Below are 23130 nucleotides of genomic sequence, written 5' to 3'. Positions count from 1 at the left end.
GTACGTTTCCTTTCTCTTTCCTTGGGGAAGCAGAGACATATTCCTGTCATCTGGCAGCAGCAATTACATTTAGTGTGAAAGTACTGATGGGTCTGAGCTCATGACCCAAAGAAGATAGATGAGGTAGAGGTAACATACAGCAATTTCAAATACTGGACATATTCAGAAATTGGATGTTTTTTTAAAATGACATATACTCTCTCTGACAATAGCAGGGAATAAGTGTTAAAGAAAATGTCTTGTGGATTTATCTTGATATGAATTTGACCGAAGGGATTTAACCGTATTGCATTTGCAATATATTAATCTCTTCAAATATCCCACTGGGTAGAAGAGAATAGCTAGAATAAGGTTAAATACAATTTAGTAGGGAGCACTTAATTCTTTTGTGTGCAATATGCATTTGCAGTGCAATGAGATGATTATTTATAAAATGCCCAAACATGTGGTAGGTGTCTCACTGAATACATAAAAGAAACGGTCCTTGCCTGAAGAACATACTATCCACTTTCAGACATGATGTACAAGTGCTTACAAAGCATGAGGCATGGTGGGTTCTCCATCACTGTCGATTTTAAAATCAAGATTGGATGTTTTTCTGAAGATAGGCTCTAGCAATTATTCTGGGGAAGTTCCCTGGACTGTGTTAGACAGGAGGTCAGACTAGATGATCACAATGGTCCCTTCTGGCCTTAGAATCTATGAGGTTAGGGAGGAAGGGAGGACAAGGGTTACAGTAAGTAGGTTATTAGCGCGTCTTCATGGTTTAAAGGGTTCCACTAAATTTACAAGCGACTGTGGATTGAGCGGAAGAGATGAGATGGAAGAAGGCAGAGAATGTGGGTGTAGGAGAGCATCAAGGGAAGGACAGGAAGATGGTAAGGAACGGTGGCCTTGGGACCAGGAAGAGGACGGAAGGGAAGAGATAAGCGTCGGGAATGTGAGCAGAGGTGGCATGGTGAGGCAAGGAAAAGGAAATGGAGGTAACAGACATATGTTACATGAAGCAGATGGCAGTTATTTTAGTTAATGATGTTGGAACCTGGAATCCTGAAGTGAACGAGGAAGATTCATAGATTCATAGATTCTAGGACTGGAAGGGACCTCGAGAGGTCATCAAGTCCAGTCCCCTGCCCTCATGGCAGGACCAAATACTGTCTAGACCATCCCTGATAGACATTTATCTAACCTACTCTTAAATATTTTCAGAGATGGAGATTCCACAACCTCCCTAAGCAATTTATTCCAGTGTTTAACCACCCTGACAGTTAGGAACTTTTTCCTAATGTCCAACCTAAACCTCCCTTGCTGCAGTTTAAGCCCATTGCTTCTTGTTCTATCCTTAGAGGCTAAGATGAACAAGTTTCCTCCCTCCTCCTTATGACACCCTTTTAGATACCTGAAAACTATTATGTCCCCTCTGAGTCTTCTCTTTTCCAAACTAAACAAACCCAGTTCCTTCAGCCTTCCTTCATAGGTCATGTTCTCTAGACCTTTAATCATTCTTGTTGCTCTTCTCTGGACCCTCTCCAATTTCTCCACATCTTTCTTGAAATGCGGTGCTCAGAACTGAACACAATACTCCAGTTGAGGCCTAACCAGCGCAGAGTAAAGCAGAAGAATGACTTCTTGTGTCTTGCTCACAACACACCTGTTAATGCATCCAGAATCATGTTTGCTTTTTTTGCAACAGCATCACACTGTTGACTCATATTTAGCTTGTGGTCCACTATAACCCCTAGATACCTTTCTGCCGTACTCCTTCCTAGACAGTCTCTTCCCATTCTGTATGTGTGAAACTGATTGTTCCTTCCTAAGTGGAGCACTTTGCATTTGTCTTTATTAAACTTCATCCTGTTTACCTCAGACCATTTCTCCAATTTGTCCAGATCATTTTGAATTATGACCCTATCTTCCAAAGCAGTTGCAATCCCTCCCAGTTTGGTATCATCTGCAAACTTAATCAGCGTACTTTCTATGCCAATATCTAAGTTGTTGATGAAGATATTGAACAGAGTCGGTCCCAAAACAGACCCCTGCGGAACCCCACTTGTTATACCTTTCCAGCAGGATTGGGAACCATTAATAACTACTCTCTGAGTATGGTTATCTAGCCAAGAAGGACAGGGCCTCTGTGATGAGGACGGGGTGTGCAGACCTGCCTCAAACCTTGCAGCGCTGATGTGTGGAAAGCAAGTGAAGTGAGGCAGTGTGTGGGGTGAGGAGGCTTAGTCCCTGGAGAAGCTCCTGAGGAGTGGATCCAGCACATGGGACCCCGGTTTCAGGCTGGTTCTGTGTGAAAGAAAGACATCAGCAGGCCAGTTAAATTGGAAGAGGCTGCTGCCGGACACCATAAAGCACACCTCCCTGCTCTCTGGCCCTTTCCCAGGGAGTAGGGTCCTTTAAAAGTCACCCTTGGACGTGTCCTCCTGCTGCTGCTGGTGACAAAGGAGGGGTTCCTCATGGATATGGTGGGGCAGGCCTCCAGGATCCAATGTCCTAGGGGCAGCTCCCCAACACAGTCTGGGGGGGGGAGAGGACAGGGTAAGGGAGCTGAATGATCAAGCTGCTACTCTCAGCTCTGTCACTAGCTTCCTCAACTTTAAAAAAAACAAAAACAAATCACAACTTCTCTGTGCCTTAGGTATTCTCCCAATTTTTTGAGTGGGGAAACTAGCTCCCAGGATACTATCGTAAATCATTACTTTTTCTGTGAATTAGGAATACATTTATAGATTAACAGGAGATGGCTGCATTGATAGACAATACTGCATTCAGGCAGACTGTATATATTGCATATCTCAATGCTTTCATGGGACACAAACAACATACGCTATATTCTGGACATAATACAACACACTGTATAAACATTTTCATATAACATAATTTAATGTATTTGAAAATACATTTTAAAGCTATAGACATTCTTAAAAGTCCAACATGTTCTAGATCAGAGACATATAGTAATATCAACTCCAACAATATCTGTTATTTCCAAGGCACACATCTGCAAACCACCCCAAAACCCCACCCCAAAACAATGACATATTAGGAACTTATTTTATCATTAAGGGTTTCTCTTAATGAACAGATGGATTGACTGCAGAAACTGGGGTTTTCTAAAACAATTTTTAAAAATCTCATACTTACAAATTAAATATTACAAAGTTATTTAAGAGGCAAATCATTTTTTTAGATGACTGTCCAGTGTGCCTGGGTAAAAAATAACCTTTTAATTTATAAAATTAAAATGTGAAACTTGAGGACCTCATTTCAGACATTTGGGCTATGCTAGCTTTAGGGTGCCAATCCATACTATGAGCCAGACCTTGGATGGTTACACAACTGGTGGAATCTGGTCCTAGAGACATCCTAACTGGCCCTTGGCGGACTCACTAGGGGATCATCTGTTGCCCTTGTGCTGCTCAGATAGTAGGCAAGGTAGGTTGTGGCCAAGACACCCCTAGGAGACACTGGTTACTGGCTGTAGTTTCAGTAGCTCTGGGTGTTTGCATCTGTCATAAATTAGAATAGCCCATAGGCTGCTCTAATGGGGCACAAGGGGACCAGCTCTGTATAGAGTGGCCCCTGAATCAGAGGAGTGTGAAGATGAGTTTTAATCCATCTTTGTACCTATTTCCTGACATATGCTATGTGCAATCCAGCTGGACCCCAGGATCTCTCCCTCTTAAATTCTGTGCATTAATGTTTTGTTTACAGCTGACTAGATTATTTTTTATTGTTTATCCATGTGTTTAAATACTCTTAAGCATCTAGTAAATTCAAACCTTCTACTATCCCATTTAGAATTTAGTAGACTAGCATTATGTTCAGTATTATCAGCTTTTCAAAAATATTACTGTTCGGGTGAAAGCAAGAAGCAGATAAATTTTAGCAGCTGTATGATGACACTGCATTTGGAGAGGCAAAATGAAAAGGAATGCATATTCAGCATCAGTTATTAAACTCCGTGAAGACTACAACAGACCAACCTAATGCCTTGTTTATGTTAACAGCAAAGGAGTAAACATTTATTCAATAATCTTAACACTGAAACGATTCTCCACTGCTCACATATAAGATCAATTTTGTTTTTTAGTTCATTCCCACCTTTGAGTACACAGACAGCACACACACAAAATACATTTTACTGTTCTAAGGCAAAAGCATTTTTTCCTGTTTCATTTTATTTAAAAAACAACCCCAAATCTTCGTGCCAATCAAGACTGCTACAGATAAAGAACTACGGCAGATTCTCCTGAGATCATTCAGAAATCATAGGAGAAGACCAATTATTGTGACTGATAGCTAAGATTTGATGGTCCTTTGTCTCATTTTTAAACAAACAGCAATTATCTGGAGAACTACTCTCGTACAGGGGAATGAAAATATCATCTGGAAAATGACAACTGGAAACAACTCACATCCATAGCAGGGACGCAAATGCTTTTGTGAGGAAGTTAAGTCTCTGTAATAGCTTTACAGTCTATATCATATGCTATTTATATCATATATGGAAAATAAGACTGTACAAAAATGGTGCAACCAATTAGTGTGAATTTCCTTCCATTCGATTTTGTTTTGTCTTTCTAAACAAAAACAAAATAAAAGAGGCAAGAATTAGTGTGTGCACAAGCCTTCTCTGCATATCCATTTAGCATTTTTATAGTTGGCATATCCCTTAATGTCCGTGTACCCAGTGGAATAGATGATGGACATAAAAATAATTTTGCAGTAGATACTGCAAGTTTACCTAGATTCAACAGAGTGCTAATGAACCAAAGCAAATATAGTCTACATGTGCATCCACCCTTGATTAGGGGAAATCATGCCCCTCTTAAAATCTTAATATTGTAATGAAGGTAACTGAGGCAATGATCACTTTTGTAATTTGATTATGCCTATAAGTAAAGCTGTGTGCTATTTGCTCATCTAATGTAATTCTACAGAATGTAATTAGTGCCTGCTGGTGAAAAATAAAAATAAAAATGTAGATTCTTCAATCTGAAACTCTGCTGGCAAAGTAACTTAAAGCACCACAGAAATACATTTATGAAAGCAATCTGCATCTGAAGAGTCACAATTCTGTACCTAGATTAATGGCATGTTAGGATTTGCCATCATGCACTCTGTTGGGAAACCCATAGTCAAAGCTAAACTGGATCTCATAAATTTGGTGTCAGTTATAGACACACACAGTGTCACAGTGTTGCTCTTGCAGCTCAGGCAGAAAGCAAAGTGAGAAGTGTTTTATTTCTTTACTGACTTTTTTAAGCTGGTCATCACCATCGTATTTGAGATTCTCATATAGATTAATCCTCCCTAGCCACGTGAGGTAGGGAAGTATCGTTATCCCAATTTTACAGATGGGGAACTGAGGTATAGCAAGATGAAGGGTGGGATTCACAAGGGGGCTTAGGCACCTGCTGCCTCGTGGAATTCACAGCCCTGAGTTAGGTGTCCAAGCTTCCTATACAATGCATGGTGGGCACTGGCACCTAAGAATGGAAAACAAAAGCCATCACACTGAGCAGGGAGTTGTCTAAGCTAGCCAACAAGGAACAGGTTTTATCTCACTGGTTAGAGCACACGCCCAGCATACGGGAAACCGAGGTTCAATCCCTCCTCCCCTACCTAATGTGGCAAAAGGATTTGCACATGGATCTTCTACCTCCCAGGAGAGAGCCCTAGCTACTGAGCGCTAAGACATTTTAGATCAGGACTCTCTCAATCTCTCCCAGTGATGCTGTTCCACTGTGTATAAATACTTAAATATGCACTGGGCCAAAGACAGAGTAAGAATGACCATAGCCCAGTGATTATATAGGCCACCCCACTTGGGAGGTGGAAGACCCAGGTTTCAGTTTGCCTACGCCAATGACTATTTAATTATTTAAACAGGAGAGATGGAGAAACACCTACCCAGGCATATGCCATAGTCTATTGGCTAAGGCAGCCCTCTGGGAGGTAGGCGACGCAAGTTCAAATCCTTTCTTCACCTCAGGCAGGAGTGGGAATTGAATCTGTGTAAGTGCTTTAACTACTGGACTAAAAGTTGTAAGGGGGGGGCACTCTACCACCTCCTCCCATTTTGGGTGTGTTTATTTGTGCTCCAAGCACACTACCCATTAATTCATTAATTAGTTCATTAATTTTTCTGGGGCTTAAGTGTGAGTTAGGTGCCAACCAGTATCAGGACTTACATTACTCTGGACATATTCAGCTGCTGAAATTTAGGCATCTGGGGGATTTTCATGGTTGGAAACTTAGGCATGAGGGACTTTAGGTACCTACAAGGTTAGGCAGCAGCTAAGCAAAGGCTTTGTGGATTGCAGTGGTGTCTAAATATTGGACTTCGGCAACTAATTCTACCTTGTGAATCCCACCCAAAGTGACTTGCTCAAGGTCATAGAAGAAATATGTGGTTGAGCCTTAGCCTTAGCAGAACTCACATCTCCTGAGCCTCAGTCTACCTTATTTATATGCAGCCTTAATCACCAATGTGGCACAGCAGACATCAATTATGCCATGCAAATGGAGAGGATCAAATTGGGGAAATGGAAACCTAAAATGAGCTGCATACAACGGTATTCAAGAACACCGCATCGTGGTTCAGAATGAAGGGATGAATGAGATTAACACACTGGCCATGATCTTGAAGGCCTTGTGTAGGTTAAGTCTCAATGGTTAAAGTAAGACTGTGGATCAGTCCACGACTTAGCCAAGGTCAGATGCTTCAAGGGAAATACACATTCAGATAGCTGTGGAGACCATTACTGTTATTGTTAAAGAAGCAAACAACTAGAAGTAACAGGACTTTAGCAAGAGTATATTAGCAAACAAAACTCCAATTTAAAAATATTAGCTTGCTAAATTCACATCCCTACACTGGCTGAACCCCGAGATTTATCATGAAGTGTCTTCACTGTCCTAAGGCCGAGTGTCCATCTCTGGTAGAAATATGACAACAGAAAATAAAACACAAAGAAATGGTTCAAAGAGGGGCAAAAACAAAATCAAGTCAACACAATGGAATCAAACTCATTTTGAGTTGCATGCTAAAGTAACAAACAAGTAAAGAAAACAATTTTTGGAAAGATTACAAAAGTATAATTATAAATAATAGCTTTTCAAACAGTATCAGAACTGCACCCAAAACACACTGCAGATTTTAATAATACAATTACAAAGTTAAACAACAGAAGGGGAGAGAAATTAAATGCTGCAGGCAAGGGAGAAAAGATAAGCTTTCAGAGGGGATTTGGAGTGAGAGGGAGACCCAAGATAACTTTGTCTCTTGCAGTAAGTCAAGAAGAAAGAAGCAACAAAAGGACCCTGTTCACCTCAGTAGCATTCTCCAATTCTCTGCTCTCATGTAGGGGGTTCAGCTTGTTTCTGAATCAGGAGGTTCTTTTTCTGGAGAACTGTCATCACTGAGGTCACTGTAGCTATCACTAGCAAGAAAGAATAGATTGTGTGAGTGGTGTAGAAAAAACAATTGCTTTGTCTCAAGCCCTCCAACCCCAATGACCCACACTAAGGTCCTGCTTGAGGAAAGCCTCCCTACTCAGGAAAGCATGTAAGCACAGGCTTGACTGTAATGCCATTGTAAACATGTTTTCCTCAATAGGAATGGACTTAAGCGTCTGCTTAAGTGCTTTTCTAAATTGAGTCCTAAGTAACTGATGAGAACCAGTACTCCATACTGACAATATTTTTTTTTGTTTGGTTACTATGTCTTAACACTTAACAGCTTGATGCTGAAGAGTGCTGAGTGACTGCAACCACCACGGATGTCACTGAAAGTAGCAAGTTCTCAGCACAAGATTAGAAAAGGAATGGTCTAATTTACAATAGAGAAGGCATTTGTTTTTACACTGAGAAGAATTTAAAGTAGAGCGGGTTGGGAATTTCCCATCGAGGCTGCCTCCTAGAAGGCTTTTCTGCCTGTAGGCAGAAAGTCAAACTGACAAAAGCCTTCCAAAAGGACTGCCATGGGCGTCCTGAATCTGCCTTTCTGGATCTCAGGCCTCCCTGCCTTCACCCCAAGCACCGGAGAGGCAAAGAGTCCAGGCGCTCAGCCTTCCTGCCCCCTCCTCGTTCTGGGGATGAAGAGACTGAGCACTCAGGGCTCTCTGCCTCTCTGGCCCCAGAAATAGGGGGAGGCTAAGGGTATGTCCACACAGCAAAAAAGGTCCAGGTCAGTGAGCCTCACAGCCCAGGTCAACTGACTCAGGCTTGCAGGGCTCATGCTATGGGACTAAAAATAGCAGAATACATTGCTTGGGATGGAGCCCGGGCTCTCAGACCCCCCCCCACACACACCCTTGTGGGTTCTCAGGGCACTTGCAGCCCAAGTCCAGCGAGCTTGAGTCAGCTGCCCCAGGCCAGCCATGGCCATGTCGTGGGTCTTTTATCGCAGTGTGGACATATTTTTCATGTGAAGGAATTTCCATTTTCTAGCCAGCTCTAATTAAAGGCCCACTTTTATTTATTTGACTTGACCAAAAAACTTAATTTATATTTAAATTAAAATTCTGCTATTTCAAAATCACATCCTCAGAACAAGATCATTACCAATGCACTACTAATATCCTAACAACTGCCCCCTTCACCACCTGTTTCCTATAAAGATACATTGTTTTCTACAGGATAGAAACTAGTGTGCTAGTGATCATTTTATCAGTGAACAGAAGAAAGAAATGGTGAAGAATGTAAAGCAGCACAGTGATCAGCTGAAGGAGCTTCAAACAGGCCACTGCAGTCTTGATCAGACAGACTGCACTTTCTTCAGAAGAGTTCAGCTGGACAGCTCCTTGCACAGCCTATGGCAGAGGATATGTATCTGGGTTGGCGAGCTCTTCTGCATGCCCAAATTAAACCTGTTCAGAAGATAACACTCCAGGTGGATCCCTGGCATTCTCCTCCAGTGTACCCCCCTAGCTGTTTTAGCTCCCTGAGATCACAGGGGGGCTGTGAAAACCAGGGAGTCGGTAGCCCGCTCTGACAGCTACTGAGCTGGTGAGCTGACTGGCAGCTTAGTTGGAAGGGAGATTGTATACTGCAGTTCAGGTAATTTAGAAAAGTCATTAAACTGCTCTAAATTATGCTGGGGCTCAATGGAGTTTGCCGAGGGTGCTGGATTTGACCTTAATCTTGTCTTGTTCATGTTATATATATTACCTAATTAAAAGACTAAAATTGTAGAAGAGTAGGATAGGGTATATGACAGTAAAGTTTTCTTATTTAATTTCAGACTTTCATTGCTAGAGGAAATCTGCAACAATGTAACTCATTATGTCCCTGCAGGAGAGAGGAACCCCTAGTGCAGACACAGAATATGCTGTCAGAATGAGTTTTTCTGCTGATGTAGGGACACCACCTCCCTGAATGACATTAGTTATGCCGACAGAAGCATTCTTCTTTCAGCATAGCCGCATATACAATGGGGTTTTTATCAGCATAGCTCTGTCGCTTGGGGTTGTGTTTTTTTCATATTCTTGAGGGATATCGCTACGCCAGTATATTTTTAAGTGTAGACCAAGCCTCAGTTGCTTTCACATTTACTAAGGGTATGTCGACACTTGCAGATTTTTTGTGCTGTATGTTTCACCAGTGATAGGGAATCGGTAAAAGTAAAGCGCTGGTTTGTGTACACGCTTAATTCCTCAGGCGTCAGAGAGTGTTTACATTAGCAGCACTTCCATCGCCAATGAGAGCAGCATTCTAGGGCAGCTATCCCACAGTGCAGCTCTCTCCATTTCGACGATGGGTCTTGTGGGAAGGGGGGGGCGTGATTGCAGGGCATCCTGGGTCCCTATACAACCTCCTCTCCGCAAACGCTGATCAGCTCCAGTAACTCAGCATTGCTTCAAGCAGGAGACTGTTTGCTCCACGGAGCAGGCATTGTCACCTGGCCAGATGATAAGTGAGCACTTGCCAAGAAAACATGAAGGGGAGTTTCGAAGTTCCCAGGGCTTTACAGGGGTAAGGGGTGGATGTCTGTTTACCTGGCATCAAAGCAGCAGAGCTGCTGGCCAGAATGGTCACCTAGGCACTGTGGGATATCCTCTGGAGGCTAAAAGCTCTGTAAACAGGAAGAATGTGCCTTCACTTGCACATCACCGGAAAAGCATCACTGGTAAGAGCTGTATGCCTCTCATGGAGGTGGTTTTCTTTTTGCAGTAAAACTTCTGAGTTTCACCACAAAAAGTCACTGGCAAGTGTAGACGCTCCCACGGTTTTTGCACAAAAAAGGAACTTTTTCTACTTTAAATGGCAAGTGTAGACATGCCCTAAGTCTTAACCTATAACTTTCCATACTTTGTGTTATATGTATGTGGTTGATTAACCTTGTTAAAAGAGTGGGTCATATAGGACTAACTACATGATCAACCTGAGGATTTTAATATGTGGGAAACAATTACATTACCAACATGCACGAGATATAGTGAAGAAAAGTGTTGCTAACAATATGATCAAGCATGCCAAATGCACACAGACACACACAGTTTCATCAGAGCATCATTGCCATTGTACTTACTTCTTTCTGAATGTGCCCAAGGAAGCATGGAATAAAAACTTTGTATCATTAAAACAGTTATACGTTTAATACAGTATAATACAGAACATTTTCAAGTACAGTAATTAATTGCAGTGTTTTGCCATGTTATGATAACACCACTTAAACAATTAGCCTTTAAGTTTTCTATTAGCACTTGCAAATATTGGAACTTTTATTAGTTTGAGGAAACGTGCCCTATCTTTTGTTTCTCCACCCAGCATATATACCGTTAATTTTAAAAAGCTAAGGATTCTTGTCTTGCTTCAAAAAAGATTTAAAACTTTCCAGGCAGCAGCTGCTTATGTTACAAACCAATATCTGCATCAAATTTATAAGATTTACTATAATATGAAATGTATTATACTGGAAAAAATCTGTACAGAGTCTCAGGGTTGTATTATCCAGCAAAGAGTAATATCCTCTCTTAGGAACAAGCGTGTATTTCCTTTCAAATTGCACTGAAATGCTGCAGAGATATTACACATAAAGATTAAATAGCTATTTGTGCTTGGGGGGTGGCTAATATTAAATACATTATATAAATCTCATTGAAGTTTTCTGGTTAAGAAAGTGGTGGGAAAATCAAATAAGCATGGTTTTTCCTTTAAGAAACTTTTGTCCACTGAGAGTGATCTCTCACTGAAAAAAACTATGTCTTTATTTCTTTCCATGGGGTTTCTTTCAGTTTGTGTGTCCTGAGCTGAGCAAGATCCCACTTGCTTCACTTGGTTTGTGCTGCTTTGGCAACACCATATTCTCACCACAAGAGGGAATGATAGGGTTGTGTAGAGCTACTGTAGCAGCTTCTATGCCACCCCCCGCACATCCAGAGTGTGAGGGCATGGCCAAGAGAAAACGGGAGAGCAGATGGGGTCTCTATATCTTGTCAAACTTCAGCTCTCAGAACAGAACCTTTGGGCCTTGGAAATAATAATGGTGAAGACTCTGTCAGTCACTTCGGCCTCAATTTAACTCCCACAGTAGTCAAAGGAAATATTGTAATGGACTCAGTGAGAGTTGGATCAGGCCTTTTATGGCTTTAAGTAATTGTTAAAAAAGTAAAGACTTCTTGGAACAAAATGATGCCATTAGCTTTGCCCAAGAACATTTCCTCAGAGCCCTTCTGACACTAACGCCTGCTTGTTATGTTTAGCTACTCCATCTTATCCTGCCTGCTGGATGTGAACATTAAGGTTCAAATTATCTTTTGGGATTGATGGAACAGGAGGTAATTTAGGGCAAAATTTGACTTAAAAAAATATCAGTGAATTACAATAAAATGAAATATCACTTGGGGCAAGAGCTGGGGGACAGATATTCCCAAACGGTAGCAAGCAGAAACACTCTTATGTAGGAGCAGGTTTTTTTATACAGACTTTTTCAGGATGGATCCAGCCTCATTCTCCTCCCCCAGCACTCAAGCAAGAGTTCCATTAGCACCAAATTCACCTACATTTAGAGCCCTGGGGTGTCCCCATTTGTTTATTCTAGTTACTGTATATCTGTTTTCCCCTCACATACCATCATGTATCAGCCAATGTAGTGCCTAGGTGCAGCTAAGAGGAGAGGATTTCCTGTTCGTGTTACTATTTAAATCATCTGGATGTGTTCATGTGGTGATGGGGCATGAATGTAAGCTGCAGCGTGTCACCCCACTGATGTATCTCAGCTGCTACAGGGGCAGGGAGTTAAGATCATGTCTAAACAAGACATAATCTGCTCTGATGCAGATCAAATTTAAGCCAGCTGGAGATTCCCTTGGAGAATTCCTCGTGTGTAGCAGGAATCTCCACCAGCAGAAGAGCTGGTGGGTGAGGCACCGCTGAAATCTCCACTCTTGGCATAATGGAAGGTAGGGGTGGGGAGAAGGTGTGGAAAAACAAGGTTCTACTGTGCCCCGTTCTCCAATGGTGAGAGGTCTCCGAAGAATTTTATGTCAATGACAGAAATTAAAGCTGCCCCTATTAACTTACACCAGGGCTGGGCAGCTGAAAATCAGGGAGCAATGGGCTGTTCCCCTCTCTCCACTACACAGCAGAAAAAAATCAAACCTTTTGTGTCTTATTTTGTCCAGAACTCCTCAGGCACTAGGAATTATACCAATGATGTCACTGTTTCCACGGGGCTAGACATTCCCTTTGGGCACAGCCCTGAGCAAAGGAGACCACCCCAGGAGTAGCCGTGAGAGGCAGTGTAACTCAGAGACACACCTTTCAGGCAAAATTCCTTCCCAGAGCAAGGAGGAAGCAGGGAAGGTTGTGATTTGCTTCCGGGTTTTCAGATGCCTTTGAGGCAAATTGCCTAGTAATACTACTACAGAAGCTAGGACTCAAAAAAGCATTAGACTGTTATATGGGTAATGAAAACGTCCAGTTACATTAGATGGTTAAAACGCATTTAGAAAGGACAGAACCCTCAGACTTCAGTCAACCACTAACTAACTAAGCACACTGCTAAGTCAATACCTAAAGGTTCAATTCACAAATGGACTTAGGTGCCTATCAACATTTAAGTACACTAATGTTCACAAAACTGCTACCTAACGCTATAAGGCTCCATTTCCACCAGTCAGCACCTACAAAGCTGCCTAGCTCCTGATGCCATCTCACAGCTAACGAGCTGATCGGAGCTCTTGCTGACATCTAAGCCCCAGAAAGATTCTCAAACTAGGTGTTCCCCTAACTATATCACCTGCCAGGCCTGATTCACTAGGCATGCTCAGAGCACACCTAACCTCTACAAAAGGGGGCAGAAAGCAGGTCAGGAATTTTTCAAACTGGCTGGGGTGTGCAGCTGTATGTCTAGAATACCCAATAGCAAAGGTGCTTATCTGGGATGTAGAAGACCCCAATTTGAATTCCCACTCTGCCTGATTTGGAGCAAGGACTTGAATCCAGCTCCCTGACATCCCAGGTGAGTGTCCCTAACCATTGGGCTATGGGCTATTCTGGAGGATGGCTCATTCAATTGCTTCTGTTGAAGCTGTTCCACTTTGCATAAGTACTTAAATATTCATTGGAGCAAGGACTGGAACCTGGCTCTCCCACATCCTGGGTGAGTGTGCTGACTACTGACTATAAGGGGGTGGAGTCTCTGTTTTTGTAAGAAATGGCTGACTTGGCTTAGACACCTCGCTCCAGGAAAAAGTTCATGGCTAAGAATCTAAAGCAGAGACAAGTGCCTAAGGCACAGCTCACTAGGAGTTAGGTACCAAAATCCCTTTATGCATATGGGCCCTAATCCCCACCCCTACATCTCACTCCTGGCTAGTTTAACGCTCCCCATTCAGTGCACAGGGAGTCTGGGTGCCTAAGTCAGGGTTGAGAATTCTAGCAGACTGCAGGACACCTGGGAGTTAGTGTTGCAATGCTTATGTCCTCTTTGAGAATCTACTCCTAACTCAATAGGATTAGGAAGGAACTTCCCCTATAGGTTTTCCTGTAATTGTCCACTTCAGGGTCTCTTGCACCTTCCTTTGAAGCATCTGGTGCTGGCCACTGGTAGAGGCAGGGTACTAGACTAGACAGACCATTGGTCTGAACTGATATAGTAGTTTATAATTGGCAGGGGGAGGGGAACACCACGAGAGCATCCCCTGAAACCAGGACTTGGCATTGCAAGGGTAGTTCCCCTCTGACACCCCCTAGTGTCTGCCATTCTGGTTCTGCAGTGGTCTGTGGCTTCCTTGGCCCAGCCCTCCAGCCAGTTCAGTCCCTTCTGGTATTACAACATTCCAACTGAACATTCAAATAAACATCCAAACAAATGGTTCTTCTGCCTCTCTTGGGTTATTCTGACATTCCCTGCTCTTCATCCCTACTCCCAGCTCTGCAAAGTTCTTCTTTGCACCTTAAACTGAGCACTGCTCTCCACAGCTTTCTCCCTAGTGGCTTTTTTCCTCCTAGCAGGTTTCCCACTGTTTCCCTCTACAGGGACTCTGGCAGTTTCTCCCAGGGACCTCCCTGCTACTTGTAGACCTGACCTCAGGGTCTTTCACATGGCTTCCTCCTCCCAAATATTCTCTCTCAAGCCTTGTTATGAGGCCCACATATTCATCATACTAACACCTGCTCCCATTAGCCCCACCCGCCTGAGGCTGGGATATAGTTAATTACAGCACAGCTGAGACCAGCCACTTTCCCCTTATATAGGCCAGTCTTCCTGTGATGCAGTTCCTAACTTCCTGTTCTACTATTTTCCCTGCCAATGCTGGATTGTTTCCTACTTTACACTATCAGTGTATTGCCTACTACAGTGTACAAAGTAAGGAGCTTCCACCACTTTTCTAGGGAGACTATTGCAGAGCCAGATATATCTTGTCATCAGAGATCGTGCTGATATTCAGTCTCAATTCTCCCTTTCTTAATTTCATTCCATTATTCCTAGTGGTAACCGTTAAGTAATTCCTCCCCATTCACAAGGCTGCCCAGACCAGGAGGGAGGTAAAAGGGGCAGTTTGCCCTGGGCCCCCTGTTTGAGAAGGCCCCCAAACCAAATGGCGCTGTGACCCCACATGCCAAATCACAACGCCTAGAGTGTGGAGCTGGGCCCAGCCCCATGGAACAGGAGCTCCTTCCGTGGAGCAGGCTCACTCTCCAACAACCCCCCACCAGACCTCCCCTCAGTCAGTGGTCATTTTTTTTGGAAGGGTAGAGGGGTCTCTGGCCCATTCATATTTGCACCCTTCAGATATTTGGATATTGTATCCCTTCCTTAAGTGTCATTTAGCTAAACTACATATGGTTAGTTCTTTTACTTTTTTTCTTCTCTCAATCCCTCTAACTTGTCAATATTCTTCTATTAATGTGGTTATCAGAATTTAATGGAATACTTCAGAACTAGGTAGAGAAGGATGGTTACTCCCCTGCTCTGCATTTTTCCAAGTGGAATCTCATTTCATTCTTTTCAACTCATGTTTCTAAACTGTCCAAGTCCTTTTGTATCATTCCTGTGCCCTGACTGGTGTTTCCAATTCCTCCTAAATTAGTATTGTTTGCAAATGTCATTAATTTATTGTTACCCCCCTGCTCCAGACCCATTAATGAAGTTATTAGAAAAGACCAGGCCTGATGATTCCTGTGGTTTCCCATTAGACACCTTCTTTCAACTTTACATCATGCTGCTTTTTTTCCCTAATTAGTTTATTGTACTTCAGTGGCTTTATAACCAACATGATATTAACTAATTTCTACTACTTTTTCAAGCAAGATTTCACAAGACCCAATACCAAATTCTTTACTAAAATCCAAATATATTACTTCTGAAGTTCTCTCTTTATCTACAAGCTTTATAATCAAATATTTTGTCTGTAAATATTTATTCTTTATAAACCCATGATGCTTATTGCTCATGGTCCCTTTTGGATTTAGGGATCAGAGCTGCTGTAAACTGACATAGCTGCACTGAAGCCAATGGATATACTCCAATTTACACCAGCTGAGGATCTAGCCCTAAATGTTTAGTGATTTCTTTTACTTAATCTTTGTTTCATTACTTTACCAAAGAGAGAAAATATATGTATAGGATGGCAATTGTCAAGAATCACATTTGTTTTCTATTTTCAGAATTGTCTGTTTGTTTTTCTCTGGTATCTCCCTAATAGTCTGTACTTTTTCAGAAATACCCTTTCATTTACTAGTATACTTAATATCCCCTAGGATGATCAATAGCTGGAATGGCTGATTAGTACACCACGCTCCTTTACGCATTGAGAACAAAGGGGCACTTTAAAGAAATGAAAAGACATTTCATTTAGAACCAATAAAACTGTACTTCCCTTTCCAATTTATAGATAACCTGTGTAATGCACTACTACAGGAGGCCATCAAATGAAACTCTGGATTTGAAAATGGGATAGATAATGTTATGACCATGCCTCTTATAACATTTGTAGCAATGGTCAACAAATAGGGCTGTCGAGCGATTAAAAAATTAATTGCGATTAATCGTGCTGTTAAACAATAATAGAATACCATTTATTTAAATATTTTGGATATTTTCTACATTTTCTACAATGTCAAATGTTAGAGCCTACAAGTCCAATCAGTCCTACTTCTTCTTCAGGGAATCGCTCACACAAACAGGTTTGTTTACATTTGCAGAAGATAATGCTGCCTGCTCTCGTTTACAATGACACCTGAAAGTGAGACAAGGCATTTGCATGGCACTGTTGTAGCCGGCGCCACAAGATATTTACATGCCAGATGCGCTAAAGATTATGTCCCTTGACGCTTCAACCACCATTCCAGAGGACATGCGTCCATGCTGATGACCGGTTCTGCTCGATAACAATCCAAAGTAGTGTGGACTGACACATGTTCATTTTCATCATCTGAATCAGATGCCACCTGCAGAACGTCAATTTTCTTTTTTGGTGGTTCGTGTTCTGTAGTTTCCGCATCAGAGTGTTGCACTTCTAAATGCATGCTCCACACTTCATCCCCCTCAGATTTAGAAAGGCACTTCAGATTCTTAAATCTTTAGAAATCTCACATTGGTATCTTCTTTGCATTTTGTCAAATTTGTAGTGAAAGTGTTTATAAAATGAACAAGTACTAGGTCATCATCCAAGACTGCTATAACATGAAATATATGGCAGAATGAGGGTAAAACAGAGCAGGGGACATACAATTCTCCCCCCAAGGAGTTCAGTCACAAATTTAATTAATGCATTATTTTTTTAACGAGCATCACCAGCATGGAAGCATGTCCTCTGGAATGATGGCTGAAGCATGAAGAGGTATCTGATCTTTAGCACATATGGCACGTAAATATCTTGTGACGCTAGCTACAACAGTGTCATGCGAATGCCTGTTCTCACTTTCAGGTGACATTGTAAATAAGAAGCGAGCAGCATTACCTCCCATAAATGTAAACAAACTTGTTTCTCTTAGCCATTGGCTGAACAAGAAGCAGGACTGAGTGGACTTTTGGCTCTAAAGTTTTACATTGTTTTGTTTTTGGGTGCAGTTATGTGACAAAAAAAATCTACATTTGTAAATGGCACTTTCATGAAGAGATTGCACGACAGTACTTGTATGAGGTGAATTGAAAAATACTATTTCTTTTATCATTTTTACAGTGCAAATGTTTGTAATAAAAAATAATATAAAGTGAGCACTGTATACTTTGTATTCTGTGATGTAACTGAAATCAATATATTTGAAAATGTAGAAAAACATCCAAAAATATTTAATAAATTTCAATTGGTATTCTATTGTTTAAAGTGCGATTAATCATGATTCAAAAAACTTAACCGTGAATAAAAAAAATTAATCACGAGTTAACTGCGATTAATTGACAGCCCTATTAAGGTAATACACCTCTACCCCGATATAACGCTGTCCTCAGGAGCCAAAAAATCTTACTGTGTTATAGGTGAAACCGCGTTATATCGAACTTGTGTTGATCCACTGGAGTGCGCAGCCCCCCCCCCCCCCCCCCCCGGAGCACTGCTTTACCACGTTATATCCGGATTCGTGTTATATCGGGCTGCGTTATATCGGGGTAAAGGTGTATTTGAATATTATGATTTATAAGAGATGGCCTGCAGAAGTCAGGAGTTTTTCCCTATATTTACATTATTATACAATGGCCAGGACCATTAGAGTTAAAATTCACTTGCATCTGAAAGATCTGCTGTAAACTATTAGAATCAGAATACTAGCAGTTTGATTTGGCTTGGTAATTATTATGTTCCTATTGAGTCTTCGGAAAAAAAGCAAAACTGGTAAGTTGTGCACTTTGCTTTCAGGATAGCGGAGCACTTCAAAGTTGGATCTGAGTAGGTTATCTTACAGTGGTCTATATTTTGAGAAGCTTTGCCATTTTACCCTAGGTTTCCCCTGGCCTCACATGCTCTTTATAATTATTACTATTAACATGGCATCTTTGATCATTAAAGCATTTTACAAATATGAATTAATTAACACAGGCTGAAAAGTATTGCTATAAAAATGAAATGTCCCAGGTACTTTATCTTGGTTACAGAGACAGGTCTGGGGCTGTTGGGATCAGAGTTCTTGGTTTGGCTCAGCCACAAAATTATGACCTAGGTTCAAATCCTCCCCAAACTTGGGTTTTGCTTTGGGCCTTTTTCTGCTTGCTCAATATTATTACCTCGCTGCAACAAAATAACCTTGACATTCACTGTTTCATTGTTATGATCATTCACATACAGATAGGTAAGAACTTCACTTAACTGCATGAGCTGCCAGCAGACCTTTTTCCAGGTAAAATAACCATTAACACAGGTGAAGTTAGAGGGCCAGACACCTCCTGTGAGGTGAGAAATAATTTTCCTGGAACTGATTGCAGCCAGTCAGGATGTACTTATTTGCATTTCATTACTGTAGTACTTTATTGTTTCTGATCCTACTATTGTTAGTCTCCGAGGAGGAAAAATACAGAGATATGGCTCTTCAGATGACTGTTTTCAGCCAATCATTAGTCAGGATTTCTCATAAATGTAATAAAAATCAATATAAAAAAGCCCCCTTCCCTTCCTGATTTATTGTATCAATAAAGGATAGTCCTGCTGAAACTGTAGGCAAACAAGCAAATAATAACGTTACCTTGGAGACAATTTACATCCACGTTGCAAGTATGCACTGAGTGTCCCAGTTGCTGCAAGCAAGAGACCAAGGTATGGAGGTGAGGGCTTCATAGGTCTTGAGGAAAACTCTGGATGAAACTGGACACCAACAAAATATGGGTGATCTAAAATTCAAAGGGCATAAAGAAAATGGTAAAGGCTAGAAAATAGAAAAGAGTTCTTAATGAAGCTACTTTATAAGGGAAAAGATTTAACACAGGACACTCAAGGTTTCATAAATACCTCTCCAAACCTTATAATTTCATATGAATTTAATGGGGAAAAAGATCTTAATATTCTTTGATTAAATACAACACAGGAAAACTGAATACAGCTATACAGGCTGTAATATGCAGATCTGAATGCCAATAATAGCACAAGCCACTCGTGATTTCATTCCCATATTTACAATGAAATCACTAGAATGCACCGAGTGTGCTTAGGCTTATCTCTCATATTTACACTGTAGTTTAGTCTCTACATATTTTGTGTGCATGTACAGATACACATAAATGTAAGCACAGTGTGCATAATAAACTGTCAGATCCTGCAAGCTGCTGAGTGCCTTCAACTCCCACTGAAATAAGTAAGTGTCAAGAAGGCCCACTGGCTGGAAATAGGAAGAGAATGATGACCCCATTTTGCGGAGGATTTTGATATTTGGTTTCATTCTGACTTGGAACACAATCCCAAAATACTGTAATTATCAACACAAGGGAATGGAGCTCTGGCTCAGGTGTAGTCTGTGTGGTAGGCTGCTGCAGAACCTAGAAGCCCTGAGGTCCCTGACTCCAACGCAGACCGCGTGACGGGCTGTCCCAAAGCCATGGAGACCCTGGAAGCCTGGGCTACTGAGAAGCTGCAAACCTCAGAGTCAGGGTTCCCTGGCTCTTGGCTCCCCATCAGCCTGCTGTGGAGTCAGGTGGACAAGCTGGCAGGAAATTATCTCTGAAATGGTTTGATTTTAACAAAAGGGCAAATTCTGACAAAATGTTTTGTTGGTATTTTCCTGACCAGCTCCAGAGAATATATTTACTCAATCTTTTCAAGTAGGACAAAGGAGCTGATCAGATGTCCCAGTTGTGTGTACTACTGACCTGCAACCTTTGGTATAAAATACTGTAGAATAGAAATATAAGGATTAATTGCAATAAGTATGGTCACTACTAACGGAGAAGACTTTTTTTTCCCCTCTAAGGAGAACTCTCTGTTTTTTCCTGATGGGGAATTCTGACTGGTAAATGGGAATTGTGTGACCTTAATTCATTCATCCCATGTGTATGCATTGATACAGTTTTTAATTACATGATCACATACTGTTTTTTCCACAGGACCCCTGCCTCATTCAATGAAGGGATGGACCTGCTCTGGGAATGAATCATGGTTGTGTAGTGAAGGAGTCTCTGTAGGATCCCTGCTTCATTGGTCTCATGGGGAGGACAGCTGAATGCTGCCCTGAAGAACTGGATTCTATCCCTGCCTCTGCCACAGAGTTTCCATGGCTTGCTGGGCAAGTCACTTAAACCAAAATTTTCACAGGTGGACACTTATTTCCTCGGTTCCTTACTTGAAACTGTACAGTCTGATTTGCAGAAGTGATGAGCACCCACAGCTGCAACTGAAGGCAATGGGGCTGTGCTTTGAGCAAGTACTATTTAATGCTAAGTTACTCTGAAAAATCAAGTTCTAAGTGTCTCAGCTTGGTTAGTGGATATGCTTGATTAACCTTTGTGCCTCATCTCCCCATTTGCAAAATGGAAATGCCATCCCTCACCTCACAGGAGTGTCATGAAGATACATTAATATTTGTGGATCACTCTGATATTACAGCAATGAGCACCACAGAAAATTAGGAAATTAATATTTCTGTCTTCAGAGCAGGGTTTGGATAGTGTGCAGAAAATAAGGCCTGGTCCATGAACAATGAAAAGCAAACAAAATATGCCGATTCAGTAAGCACTGTCCATTCTGTTCACTGAATAAGGAGGGGTCCTGTGGAAAAACTAGTACGTGATCATGTAATTAAAGAACATTAAGTGGTCATGTTAGAAAAACATCGGAGAGCTTAAGATCACCTGAAGACACCAGGTCTATTTGTTGGACTGTAGCAAAGAAAATGGTCAAAGGCACTGCTGCTGCTAGCACTAATAGCCACATCTACTCTAAGGCTGTGCAGCTATACATTATAATGACCCTTACTATAGCTTGTGTGTGAAAGAGAAGACAATGAACATATATTATAAATAGTAGTTTATCACATTCAATATAAACACTGAAAGTAATAGAGTAGCAGCACTGACTTTCTAAAGCCAACATAAAAATAGAGTAGGTATATGTTTCTCTTAAAAATAGAATAGTGTGCTTATGCTGAAGCAAGATGCGTCTAGTTTATATCTCCCATTGTTGTATGCAGGTTGGTGTAGCCGTACTGATCCCCGGATATTAGAGAGATGAGGTGGGTGAGGTAATATCTTTTATTGGACCAACTTCTATAGGTGAGAGAGACAAGCTTACACAGAGCTCTTCTTCAGGTCTGGGAAACTCGAAAGCTTGTCCTCATCAACAGAAGCTAGTCCAAAAAAATATATTACCTCACTCACCTTGTCTCTCTAGTTTAAATCTGAGCATTTAGGTAAGGTTATTATTTGAAAGAAAGTAAGGGGAAATGTTTTAGGACATTCCTGTTCCATACACCTATTTCTCCCACAAGGATGCTGCTATTAAAGCCCTAAAGCAGTTAACATTGACCGTGATCAGAGACAGGACATTGGACTATATTGATCATTGCTCTCTTCTGGTACGACAATTTCCAAAACAGTTTCCAGTTCCAGTGAGTTCCACTGCATTATCATAGAGTTGGTGGTTACAGGAAAAGTATGTTTTCCTATGACAATGAAAACCAGGTGTACACTACTTTTACAATCACTAATATATCACTGCAAAGCATGCCATGTAAGGTATCAATGGAAAAGCTGTAATCTGCTAAATAGGATAATCCTGTTTATATGCATATATCATCTTTGTAGCTGAAGTTATGAATATTTGCTATGTATTTGTATCTCAAACATGGGTTGTGTTCCTGGCTTATACCCCACAGACAAATTTACATTCAGGCTAGCCATCACTGGTTGATGGGCCATCCATATGGTGATGGGCCATTGACAGGAATCAGCTCTTCAGTGAGCCCTTCCTGAAGACGCCACAGACAGTGTTGAGCCAATGGCTACCCATATGAATCAGCAAAGCATGTAAGGACATGTGATGAGGACATGTGAACTAAGACTCCATCTTTTGCAAGTAACTTTCCATGCTCATGTGATCCGGGACTCCATATTGGCCAGTAACTTTCCATGCAAGAGTTGAGCTAAAAATTGCAATCTGTGACATCACTGCTTTGTCTTCATTCCTGCTTCTCATCTCTGCGCTGTGATTTTCTAAGGAAGCTTTGAACATACGACTGAATGACCCCTGACCTGCTTGGGTGAACCAGAGAGCTTTTTTGTTTACAACCTAGTAGATTCAACATCACTGCTATGATCCTGATCTACAGATTCTGAAAATCACTTGTAATGTATCTGATTCTCTTAACCATTTAAGAACTTTTTTTCTTTTTATGTTGTTAAACCTTTAGTTTTTAGCTACTAATGGACTGGCATCAGCTTGATGTTTGGGTAAGATCTGAGTTATATATTGACCTGGGGAGGTGGCTGATCTTTTGGGATTGGAAGAACTTTATATATGATGAACATGGTTTTCAGTAAGGTCTCATCATAAAGATCAGATGTCTGGGTGGTGATAAGGGCTGGTTGCCAAAGGGGGCTGTGTTGTTAGCTTCTTGTTGACCAGTGTGGTGCTACAGAACCTCATTCAGTTACTGGCTTGGTACATCTAATGTTAGAATAGCCACCAGGTTTGGGTGTGTCTGCCCTATTTTTATCAGTCTGTCCTGAAGTTGGTATTCTCAGCTGAGACT

General features: G+C 41.4%; 1 protein-coding gene across 2 annotated transcripts in view; it reads right to left on the bottom strand.

The window, feature by feature from the left end:
* Positions 1-2866: 2866 nt before the first annotated feature.
* The window catches only part of CTPS2 (CTP synthase 2), a 132646-nt gene continuing 112382 nt past the window's right edge, over positions 2867-23130 (bottom strand). Inside the window, exons 13-15 of one of the 2 annotated variants that reach the window (XM_054007041.1) lie at positions 19138-19282; positions 7344-7454; positions 2867-4589 (exon numbers count right to left, since the gene is read on the bottom strand). In XM_054007041.1, the coding sequence (XP_053863016.1) occupies positions 7385-7454; positions 19138-19282 (215 nt within the window). In that variant the 3' untranslated portion in view covers positions 2867-4589; positions 7344-7384. Of the gene's footprint in view, positions 4590-7343; positions 7455-19133; positions 19283-23130 lie in introns of those variants that run through there. The other variant, XM_054007047.1, reaches the window with a different exon arrangement.

The sequence above is a fragment of the Malaclemys terrapin genome, chromosome 1, assembly GCF_027887155.1.
Source record: "Malaclemys terrapin pileata isolate rMalTer1 chromosome 1, rMalTer1.hap1, whole genome shotgun sequence".
Taxonomy (NCBI): domain Eukaryota; kingdom Metazoa; phylum Chordata; order Testudines; family Emydidae; genus Malaclemys; species Malaclemys terrapin.
This window is presented reverse-complemented; position numbering and strand designations above follow the sequence as displayed.